The sequence below is a fragment of the Dromiciops gliroides genome, chromosome 1, assembly GCF_019393635.1.
Source record: "Dromiciops gliroides isolate mDroGli1 chromosome 1, mDroGli1.pri, whole genome shotgun sequence".
Classification (NCBI taxonomy): Eukaryota; Metazoa; Chordata; class Mammalia; order Microbiotheria; family Microbiotheriidae; genus Dromiciops; species Dromiciops gliroides.
The window spans coordinates 535,024,269-535,035,133 of NC_057861.1; the positions used below are offsets into that span (position 1 = coordinate 535,024,269).

Sequence of the window (10,865 nt, forward strand, 5' to 3'; positions counted from 1 at the left end):
TCACTTAACCCCAACTGCCTCACCAAAAAAAATAAATAAATAAATATTTTTTTTTAAAAAAAGCTCCCATTATGGTAACCTTTGATACAGACAGACCCACTCTACTTTCTCTCTCTCTCCTTTCTGTCTCTTTGTTCCCCTGTCTTTTTGAGTCTTGAGTCTCTCTCCTCTCTGTCTCTACCTCTTTTCTCTTTCTCTATTTCCTTCTCTGTCTCTCCTCTTCTCTGTCTCCCTTTGCCTCCTCCTCTTTAAGTTGTACAAAGCTCCCTCCATGCCCTACTAAGTCTGGGTCTATGATCCTCCACACCCCCACCCCATCCATGCCTTCCACCAACATACAGGTGAAGTCAGCCCACGGAGGCTCTCATTGAGGACAGGGCGGGGGACACGGGGGTCAGAGGGAATCCTTCGGACATATGCCCGGGGAGCAGCTGCCATCTGTAGGCCGAAAAGGAGATCTCAGCAGGCAGGATCGTGGGAGCCGGCCGCGGGCTAAACTAACAGGGAAGAGGATACCGTGTCAAGAGAATGAAAGGCCAGAGGACGCCAACAGCCGCCAGGAGGTTTCTCTCTGCCCCTGCCCGGGCTTGGGCTGGGAGGCGCATCCTGACGCTCTCTGGGGTTTAGAGGTGGGGCTCCTGGTACTGAGCGGTGAGACTGGCGAAGCTGGCGAGCAGGTGACTTCCTGGTAACTCTACCCTCTCGACTGATCTCGTCTCCCCTCCCTCCCCCACTCTCTGGGTGCAGGCACCTGGGGAGGGCACAGCTTTGAAGTCTCACCTGGGGCCTGTCTACACTTCCTGAGCGAGACGCGGAGCTGTCTCCCCTGCCACGTGAATGCCTGCGCTCGCCCCGACCTGGGACCCCGAGATGCAAGTGCTCCCCGGGCAGGGAACCGCGGGACCGAGGTGACGCTCCGGGCGCTTTCTATTGAGCAAGGTAAGAGTTGGGTCAAAGTAGCCACCCGAACTGGGAGGGCCAAAGGGAGGGGAGGGGGAGGAGGGGCTTCTAAGGGGGCAGGGAAGGGGCTGATTGAACTTCAAAACAGACTCGGAATTCCGCGATTGGGTCCCTGGGTTTTGTTCTCATTGAGCGGACTAACTCTGCCCGGGATCCAAGCTCTTTCTAGTCTTAGCCTCCCTCCTTCTAACACCGGCCCCTTCTCACACTCATCCCTCCACCCCCCCCTCCCCCCAACCTTAGCCCCGGGCCAGCATATTTGGCTAGCTTAGCTAGCTAGCCGGCCGGAAGGGTTAGCCGCTTGCAGCATAGCCTGGGTTAAAGAAAACTGCTTAGTTGAGGGGAGGAAGGGCAAAGTCCCAGGGAGCCAGAAGTGGCTGGTCTGAGAGTCCTAGCAACGAATAACCCACCGCCGCTGGATGGTGAACTCAGCCTGGCCCCTGCTCGTCGCTGCCCTTGTTGGCGACTCTCGAGGCAAGTGCTCTTCCAAGTTGCCGGGATCTTCCATCCACCTGCCGGCGGAGGCTGCCAATACACAGGCTGGTGTCTACGACATTGGACTGGGGCGGGAGCGGCTGCGCAGGGTGAACAGGCTTAGTTCTCCCCGCTTCCTAGGAACCTCAAATACAATTTCCCTGAACAAACAACTGTTTGGTAACCATTGATCTCCTGCTAGTGGGGTGCCTTCTCCTCTTTGGGGCGTGGCCAGTAATACAAGAAATACCTACCTCACAGGTTATGACACTCAAATGTAGTAATGCATCTAAAGTTCACATACTGTATACACACATATGATACATATATATGTATGTGTGTGTATAGATGGGGGAGAGAGAGAGAACTATAGAAACTTTAAGAAATAGGGACTGGACTTGTGATTTCATGAGACACCCTACCTGCGACTTAGGTTTTTTTTTTTTTTTTTTTTGCTCAGGGCAATGAGGGTTAAGTGACTTGCCCAGGATCACACAGCTAGTTAAGTGTCAAGTGTCTGAGGCTGGATTTGAACTCAGGTCCTCCTGAATCCAAGGCCAGTGCTTTATCCACTGCACCACCTAGCTGCCCCCCTGCGACTTAGTTTTAAAGTATTGCCTGGGACACTAAGGAGTTATGACTTGTCCGGTTCATAGGGCCAGTGGGTGCCAGAAGTAGGACTTGAACCCAGGTCGTCTGGACTCTAAGGCCAACTCTTTGTAGTCTTTAAGGTACTACAGATATATTAGCTGTCATTATTATATTATGGGCAAAGGTCTAAAGTTAATAGCATGGGGAGGGGCAGCAGCTAGATGGGACAGTGGATAAAGCATGGCCCTGGATTCAGGAGGAACTGAGTTCAAATTTGGCCTCAGACATGTGACACTTACTAGCTGTGTGACCCTGGGCAAGTCACTTAACCCTCATTGCCCTGGGGGGAAAAATTAACTACAAACCCTGAAAAGACTTTATTCAGTTTGACAAACATCTGTTAAGCACCTATTGTATAAACTGCACTGGAGGTACTGGAGAGATGCAAATGCCCGACTGGGACCTAGAATAAGTCCTTTCCTACCCTGGATGGATGATCTGATTATTCTAGGGACTGTCTCCCTGCCCCCATCTTCCTCTTCTCCACTTCAGTATAGGCAAACTCAGCCTGCCCTCCGTGCTGGCTTTCAGGGAGGATTCTAATCTAGTAGAGAGATGTGAAATGGGGAGGTTTGGTGAAAAAAGAATGCCAGCTTGGTCAGAGGTCATGTCCTGTTTCTGATGCTTTATTCCTTTTTTGACCATTGCTAATTCACTTAACCTCTCCGGGCCTCAGTTTCCTCATCTGTAAATCATAGACATTGTATTAGATGAGCTCTGAGTTCTCTTCTAGTTCTAGGATTAGATCCAACCTGTGGGTTTCAAAAATTTATTTATTTATTTATTTATTTTTTAGTGAGGCAATTGGGGTTAAGTGACTTGCCCAGGGTCACACAGCTAGTAAGTGTTAAGTGTCTGAGGCCAAATTTGAACTCAGGTCCTCCTGACACCAGGGCCAGTGCTCTAGCCACTGCGCCACCTAGCTGCCCCGCCTGTGGGATTTTTTTCTTTCTTTGTTTTTTACCATTAGGATAACCAGCCTGCTAAGTGTTTAAACTGGACCTACAAATATCCTCAGTGTAATAAAAATGATAATAATAGCTAGAATTTATGCAGGGCTTTAAAATCTACAAAGCAATCATCTCATTTAATCCTTCCAATGTCCCAGTAGGGGAGGTGCTATTGTTAATTTTAGAGATAAGGAAACAGGAGGCTGAGATGCTATGCAACTAGCCCCACAATTGGAAGGGGCAGAATTCGAACTGTCTCAGAAGGCAGAATTTGAACTCGGGTCTTCCTGACTTCAAGTCCAGCACTCTAGCCATTGTGCCACCCCTTTAACAATGTGGATTGGCACATGGTCTGCAGCTTTATAGTTGTTCAAGACATTTGACTGAGCCACCAAGAGGTTGAGTGACCTGTCCAGAGTCATATCCTTCATGTTAGAGAAGCATCTTCAACCCAGGTCTCCTTAGTTCAGAGATCAGCTTTCTATCTACAACATCAGAGTCTCTCCTTAGGACAAGCTTTTCAGATTTTTCAGTTGGGGATTTGGGCCAGGGTTTTGTACTATCAACAGAATGGGAGCAAGCTTCACATCATACTATTAGTAAGGGGGCAGTCTGGACACTGGAGAGTGTGGGGCCCCTTGGTTTCCTAGAAGCATGCAAATTATAGTTTCTCTGGCAGCCCTGGCCAGGCTCTGGTCTATCCGGCTTTGGAGATGTCTGGGGAATAGGAGGGGAGAGTGGTGTCTAGAACAAAATTTCTTAACCTATGGGTTGTGACCCACATAACTGAATGTGGGGGTCCCCCCAAAATTTGGCAACAGTCAAAGATCATGTATACCTATTTTATATATCTATATATCCAGGGTTGTATAAAAATTTCTTTGGTGAAAAGGGGTTGTGAGTGGGAAAAGTTTAAGAAGCTCTGGTATAGACTCTAGAAGACTTCTGCATTAGGCAGAATCCAAGTTCCAGGTTTGAACTGAAATTAGGAGGAGGGATAGGGCTGTACAGGGCCCTGGCGGCTACTGAGCAGTGGACTCATCCTGAATTGGCTTGGGTTTTTTCCCTCTCTTTCCTTTCTCTTTATTCTTCATTAATCTCCCTTGGACTTTATTTTTTCTTGATCTTCTCCATGGGGCCCAAGTCCACTTCTCCCTCTGATTTCTAATTCATGTTTAGTGCCCTTCCTTCTCCCTAACTCCTCCCCTTCTTCCTGCTGCCAGACCCTTCCTTACCTTTGTCCTCTTTCCTTCCTCAATAGATGGATAACAACACTGGGCTACCTGTCGAAGAGAACTCTACCATCCAAAGTACTATGCTAACCTCCCAAATGGCTGAGGGGTTGCTAGGGACCAGCATCCTCCCATTTGTTGACCCAGGCCTCCCCACCAATGGGCATGCCCCTCATCTCAGCAGGGCCTGGAACAGCACCCAGGGCTCCAAACAGCTCTTCCTCACCACCCCACTGGCCCGGGGCATCTCAGGATTCTTTGTATGGTCAGCACTGGTGCTGACCTGCCACCAGGTAAGCTCCCCTGTCTTTTCAGATCTCCCTAGGCCTAGAAAGCACTTCACATGCCTTCCACGTAAACACATCTTCCGTGGAAAATCCACATCCTCCTGTGAACAACCAGCATGAAAGCTAAACTCATTTTCTATGACCAGATACTCCTCACATCCATCCCTTGAGCTCCAAACTGGGCAGGGAAACCTGGATGGTTAAAATAGATAGATAGATAGAGATATATTTTTCTATATCTCTATCTATCTATCTATATTATCCTATTTTCTAGTTAGGATTGTAAGATCACTGGTTTAGAGCTAGAAGAGACTTCAGATGTTATCTAGACCAACCCCTTTATTTTTTTTTTTTTGTGGGGCAATGGGGATTAAGTGACTTGCCCAAGGTCACACAGCTGGTAAGTGTCAAGTGTCTGAGGCTGGATTTGAACTCAGGTACTCCTGAATCCAGGGCCGGTGCTTTATCCACTGCACCACCTAGCCGCCCCAACCCCTTCATTTTACAGATAAGGAAACTAAAGCCCAGAGAAATGAAATGACTTGTCCAGGGTCACACAGATCCTTAGGTATTCTGATTCCAAATCCAGCATTTTTTCCCCATTACATCACATGCTGACAATAAATGCTTTTCATTCCCTAGTGCAAGGTATGTGTTGTGTGTTGGGGATAAAAAAAATCCCTATTCTCTAGGAACATTTTTTTTTTTTGAGGGGCAATGGGGGTTAAGTGACTTGCCCAGGGTCACACAGCTAGTAAGTGTCAAGTGTCTGAGACTGGTTTTGAACTCAGGTACTCCTGAGTACAAGGTCGGTGCTTTATCCACTGCACCACCTAGCTGGCCTGGAACATATATTTTAGGAGAAGAGATGGAGTATTTATCAATCAGTCAACCAATAAACATTTATTAAGTGCTTACTGTGTGCCAGGCCCTGGGGATACAAAAAAGGCAGGCCTTGCCCTCAAGGACCTTGCAATCTAACGGGAGAGACAACAAGCAAACAAATATATACCAAGCTAGCAATGTACAGGTTAAATAGGAAATAATTAAGGGAAGGAAAGAACTGAAAGTAATTAGGGGTTGGAGAAGGCTTCCCATAGAAGGTGGATTTTAGTCGGGATTTAAAGGAAGCCAAAGATCTTGGTAGTTGAAGCAGAGAAAGGAGAGTGTACCAGGAATCCGGGGAACAGCTGTAGAAAATGCCCAGGCTGTCTTGTTCATGTAACACCCTGGAGGCCAGTATCGTTGGATCAAAGAGTACATATGTACTCGGAATAAGGTGTAAGGGTAGGAAAGGGTGAGGTTATGAATACCAAACAGAGCATACTGTATTTGTTCCGGAGGCAACAGGAAGCCACTGGAGTTTGAGGCAAGGGTAACCTGATTAGGCCTGTGTTTTTGGCCGAATGGAGGAAGGATTGGAGTGAGGGGAGACTTGAGGTGAGCAGCCCCACCAGCAGGCTGTTGGAGTAATCTAGGTGTTAGGTGATGAGGGCCTGCCCCAGAGGGGTGACCGAGTCAGAGGGGAGATGTTGAAAAGGTGAAATCGACAGGCCTTGGCAACAGATTGGATATGGGGGTGAAAGAGAGGGAGGAGTTCAGGATGACTTCTAGGTTTTGAGCCTGAGGGACAGGGAGAATGCTGTTGCCCCCTATAGTAATAGGTAAGGTAGGAGGTGGGGAAAAGCTTAGGGGGAAAGATAATGGGTTCTGTTTTGGACATACTGAGTTTTCAATGTCTAGTCAGCATCCACTTAGAGATGTCTGAAAGGCAGTTGGGGATGTGAGATCAGAGGCCTGCAGAGAGGCTGGGGCAGGGTTGGTAGATTGTGGCGCAGTGGATAAAGCACTGGCCTTGGATTCAGGAGGACCTGAGTTCAAATCCAGCCTCAGACACTTGACTAGCTATATGACCTTGGGCAAGTCACTTAACCCTCATAGCCCTGCAAAAACAAAAAACAAACAAACAAACAAAAAAACATTAAATCAAGGGGAGCTGATGAGATTACCAAGTGAAATCACATAGAAGGAGAAGAGCCTATTGGGCCCAGGACAGAACCCTAAGGGACACTGATAGTTAGAGGGTATGATCTGGAGGAGGATCCAGGAAAGGAAACCGAGTCCAGGTGGAAGAATAGATAGAAAAACCAGAAGTTGGTGGCTCAAAAACCCAGACAGAAGAGAGTGTGGTGGAGGAGAGAGGGATCGATGGTGTCAAAGGCTGCAGAGACTTTGGTCAAGGAGAATGAGGACTGAGAAAAGGCCATTGGATTTGGCAACTAAAGAGATTATTAGGGATTTTGGAGAGAGCAGTTTCAGTGGCAAGATAAGATCAAAAGGCAGATCAGAAGGAGTTAAGAAGAGAGTGAGGGGGATAAGTGGAGGCACCCATTGTAAACGGCATTTTCTGATAGTTTATGTACCAAGGGCAGAAGAGGTATAGGACAATAGTTGGGATGGAAGGATCAAGTGAGGGTTTTTTAAAATAGGGGAGACAAAGGCATTATAAGTGACATTATATGGTAATATATTCTAGTAAGAAAAGAAGTTACTCTGGGCTGGGACAAAGGGAGGTAGTGTGGCACAATGGATAGAGAGCTGCCCTTGGACTCCAGAAAATCTGGGTTCAAATCCAGCCTCAGACGCCTACTCGCTGTGTGACCCTGGGCAAGTCACTTCACCTCTGTTTGCTTCAGTTTCCCCATCTGTAAAATGAGAATAATAATAGCACCCATGTCTCGGGCAGGTAGGGTTGTTGTGAGAATAAAATGAGAAATGATTATAAAGCATCCGAGCACAGTCCCTGGCACATAGTTGATGCGAGATCAAATGAGATAATAATTGTAAAGCATCTGGCACATAGTAAGCACTATTTAAATGCCAGTTATTACTCTTATTAGAAAGCTGACCTTGGAGTCAGGAAAATGTGGGCTCAGTTGCCCTAGGCAATTCTTTAGGCCCATAAACTGCAAGGAACTTCCCTGCTTAGATTGGTTGAGGGAGTTTCTTTGTCCATTGAAATCCCAGTCTCCACCCGATCCTTATCTCTCAAGCAAGAGGCAGTGCTTAACCTGGACCTTGAAGGAAGGGTCTGATTTTGAAAAGTGGGGGAGAGAGTGGAGGCCAGTCTAGGGTTGAGGAAGAAGATGAGCAAAGATAAGAAGGTAACCATGCACATGGGCAGAGGATGGAATGTGATTTCTATGAGAATAAGGATTGTTTTTTTTTCTCTCGCTCTGATTTTTTTATTCTTAACGCCTAGCACAGGTCCTGGCATGCAGCAGGCACATCATAAATCCTTCTTGTTTGATGAGGTATCCAAGGGGACACTGAATCGACCAATTTGATTCCAAAATAAAGTTCATGTAGGATGGTAGTGAGGGTTGTTTATTAAAAACAAGCTAACAGGGGGCAGCTAGGTGGCACAGTGGATAAAGCATCAGCCCTGGATTCAGTAGGACCTGAATTCAAATCTGACCTCAGACACTTGACACTTACTAGCTGTGTGACCCTGGGCAAGTCACTTAACCCTTATTGCTCTGCAAAAATAAATAAATAAATAAATATATGCCTAAAAATAAAAACAAGCTAACATATCATTCTAGTGTGGCCAATGGACAGCTAGTGAAGGTTTCTGAGTCTGGGCGTGGGGAGGAGTAGCACCTTGTGTATTGTGGAGAGAGAGAGAGAAGTACAAAGCTGCGTTTTAGAAAGATAGATCTGACTGTGGGGTGCCTCACAGGGAGAAATTAAGAACAGGAGACTGTTGAGATAATCCAGGTGAGAGGTGATGAACACCTGGACTAAGGTAATGGGGTAATAGGAAGAACAAAATAATAATAACTGATAGTTTTATACTGTTTTATGGCCAAGAGTCATGTGAGGCAGGTAGTGCAAGTATTATTTTACAAATGAGGAAACTGAGGCACAGACCCCAGTTACTAGCCTGGTGTCACAAAAGGGGAAGGTTGAGGGATGAGTTTTTCTGACTGAAGAATAAGAGGCACAGCCCTCATGCTGCATCAGGCCTTCGGTGCAGGTGGGGTTAGCACCCTGTGAAAGAGAGATAGCTTCTCGTTTCTCTGCTTCCCACCTGCTTGGGAACTCTGAAACCCTGGAGCAAGGAGCATGAGGGAAATGGGGCGAGCCCGGCACTGAGCACCTGCTGCTGGAGCTGAGCCCTGGGGGAGGGAGGGGGGCGGTGTCACAGGGACAGGAGAGGTTCCAGGTGCCACCAGCATGATAGCACCAAGTGAAAAGGACTTTGCCCGAGCTCTGGGGAGGATGCCATCTGCCCCTCCTCTTTAACTTCCCTTCCCCCAGGCAGAGCTGGATCAATCAATTATTCCGTCCCAGGATGCAGAGGAGGAGTTCCTCTCTATGGCAAGGCAAACTTTATGGAAAGCTCTTGTGGGGACTTGAGTTCCCGGCCAGAGAACCCCGTCCCCCTATCCTTTATTAGGACAGCAAATCTGACCATTCAGCATCCGGTAACCCGGGCTCTGGAAGTATTAGCAAGCCTTTGTATTTCTACAGCCTTCAGCCCTGCAAAGGACTTTCACCATATCTCTGTGAAGTAAACAGGGCAGAGATTATTATCCCTGCTTAACAGATATGGCAGTGGAAGTCCGGGCCTGCTTTATGAGCACCTAAGTTCACCTGGGAAGAGGGTGTTAGAGCTGGGACCAGAATAAAGCTCTGGCATCCCTTAGATGTATAGAACATCTTATAAGAGAATGTGCAGAAGTGTTATTATCTTGGGGCTGCTAGGTGGCACAGTGGATAGAGCACCTGCCCTGGAATCAAGAGGACTTGAGTTCAAATTCAGTCTCAGACACTTATTAGCTTTGTGACCCTGTGCAAGTCACTTAACCCTGATTGCCTCCAAGTTAAAAAAGAAGTGTCACTATCCCCATTTTATAGGTGAAGAAAAGGTCTCCTGTTTGTTTTTGTCTTTAGTTCTTTGGAATGAGCTTGAGAGCAGACTGCTTCATTTGTGGTTTTGTATCCCTAGCACCTAGCACAGTGCTTGGCAACTAGTAGGTCTTTTATAAGTTACTGATTGATTGATTGATTGATTGATTGATTTAGCACCTGCTCCTTCTTTTTCTTTTCTTTTTTTTTTTTTTTGTGAGGCAATTGGGGTTAAGTGACTTGCCCAGGGTCACACAACTAGTAAGTGTTAAGTGTCTGAGGCCAGATTTGTTTTTTGTTTTTTTTAGTGAGGCAATTGGGGTTAAGTGACTTGGCCAGGGTCACACAGCTAGGAAGTGTTAAGTGTCTGAGGCCGGATTTGAACTCAGGTACTCCTGACTCCAGGGCCAGTGCTCTATCCACTGCGCCATCTAGCTGTCTCTGCTCCTTCTTTTTCTTAAGCATCTATCACATTTCCAAGCATATAATGGGAAGCTAGATGATACAGTGGAGAAAGCACTTAAGTCTGGGGTCAGGAAGACCTGAGGTCAAATCCAACCTGAGATATTTAGCTGTGTGACCCTGATCAAGTCACTTAACCTCTGGTTCCTTATCTGTAAAATGGGGATAATTATAGCACCCACCCAGAGGATTGCTGTAAGGATAAAATGAGAAAAGGATTGGAAAGCAGTTAGCACGGTGCCTGGCACATAGTAAGTGCTATCTACACGTTATTATTATTATTAATATCAATTATTATTAAAAGTCAATATTTGTTGATTGATTGATTTTTATTTTATCTTCCTCTTTTCTTTTGTTACCTGTTAGCACATCATACACCCCCTAGTGGTTAGGCTGAAGTCTTCTCATTGGCCCAGTCTGGTAAAAGACTTAGGGGAAGATGGATAACTGGAATTAGGATGCTTTTTTCTGATTATGTGTCAGTCACAGAATTTCAGAGTTGGAAAGGACCTTGATGCCCATCTAATACCCTCCTCATCTGCCCCCCCCACCCCCCACCCCCACCAAAGAATCCCTACTACAACACATTCAGTAAGTGGCCATCCATTCTTTACTTGAAGACTTCTAGGAAGGGGGAACCCACTTATCTCCCAAGCTGCCCTATTCCACTTTTGGAGGACTTAATCATTAGGAATTTTTTCCTTAAACAAGCCAAAATTTTCCTCCTTGCAACTTCTTCCCCTTAGTCTTGGTTCTGCCCTCTTGGACCAAATAGAACAAGTCTAATCTCCCTTCCACATGATGGTTCCTTAAGAGTATCTATCATATTCTTCCCGAGTCTTCTCCAGGTTGTCATGTGGATAAGAGAAGGTTTGCCAAAAGCCATGGGGTAGAGGACCAAAAAAGACTGAGACATCCCGATATGAAATCACACA

The 10,865-nt window shown here is 46.6% G+C and overlaps 1 protein-coding gene across 1 annotated transcript in view; it reads left to right on the plus strand.

Annotated features, from left to right (window-relative positions):
- The first annotated feature begins 636 nt into the window (after positions 1-636).
- TMEM184A (transmembrane protein 184A) overlaps positions 637-10,865 on the plus strand; it is a 33,744-nt gene continuing 23,515 nt past the window's right edge. Inside the window, exons 1-2 of the mRNA XM_043979181.1 lie at positions 637-939; positions 4,297-4,560. Of these exons, the coding sequence (XP_043835116.1) occupies positions 4,297-4,560 (264 nt within the window). The 5' untranslated portion in view covers positions 637-939. The remainder of the gene's footprint in view (positions 940-4,296; positions 4,561-10,865) is intronic.